Source organism: Colobus angolensis, unplaced genomic scaffold, assembly GCF_000951035.1.
Source record: "Colobus angolensis palliatus isolate OR3802 unplaced genomic scaffold, Cang.pa_1.0 Scaffold14, whole genome shotgun sequence".
Taxonomy (NCBI): domain Eukaryota; kingdom Metazoa; phylum Chordata; class Mammalia; order Primates; family Cercopithecidae; genus Colobus; species Colobus angolensis.
This window is the reverse complement of record NW_012114488.1, coordinates 8,642,323-8,642,896: the sequence shown is the minus strand read 5'-3', so window position 1 is coordinate 8,642,896 and position 574 is coordinate 8,642,323. Positions and strand designations below refer to the sequence as shown.

At 63.8% G+C, this 574-nt stretch overlaps 1 protein-coding gene across 1 annotated transcript in view; it reads right to left on the bottom strand.

The window, feature by feature from the left end:
• The window catches only part of FRMD1 (FERM domain containing 1), a 27,691-nt gene that overhangs the window by 9,989 nt on the left and 17,128 nt on the right, over positions 1–574 (bottom strand). The window contains 1 exon segment of the mRNA XM_011934929.1: positions 412–569. Within this exon segment, the coding sequence (XP_011790319.1) occupies positions 412–569 (158 nt within the window).

Sequence of the window (574 nt, the reverse complement as noted above, 5' to 3'; positions counted from 1 at the left end):
GAGGGGGAGCATTCTTTGGGCGGGGGGTCTTCCTAGGAGCTGGGGGGCTTCCTAGGTGTGGGAGGGGCTCCTGAGATGGGCTTCCAAGAAAGCTAAAGGACCGGGACTCATCTGCAACCCCAAGAGGACCCCACCTCTCCCGTCTCTGATCCCAGCCTGCGGCTGCCTCTTGGTGGGGACAGGGGACTTGGGCACCGCAGGCTGCAGGCAGTTCCTCACTGCCATCTCTGTTCTTCCCGCATGTTCTGGCACATTTCCTGGGACTCAGGTCACAGTCAACCCAGCTCCTCACATCTGGCCACTGGAGGGCAGGCCAGGGCTTTGCTGCCTCAGCATCCAGGGTCAGCCAAGCTGGGGCTGGCTGGGCTGCACTCACTGTCCCTGGGGCCTGGGCATCTCCCTCAGGCCCACCTTGGCTGTCACCACATGTGCTGGGGTGGCTGCGGCTGGTCCTGGGGCTGGAGGATGGCTCCTTCTCATGCAGCCCCTGGACCTCCAAGGGTGTGTCCACAGACATCTCTCTGGATTCCCCGAGCCAGGAGTCGGCCTCGATGCCTGACGTGTGGGAGCTGCC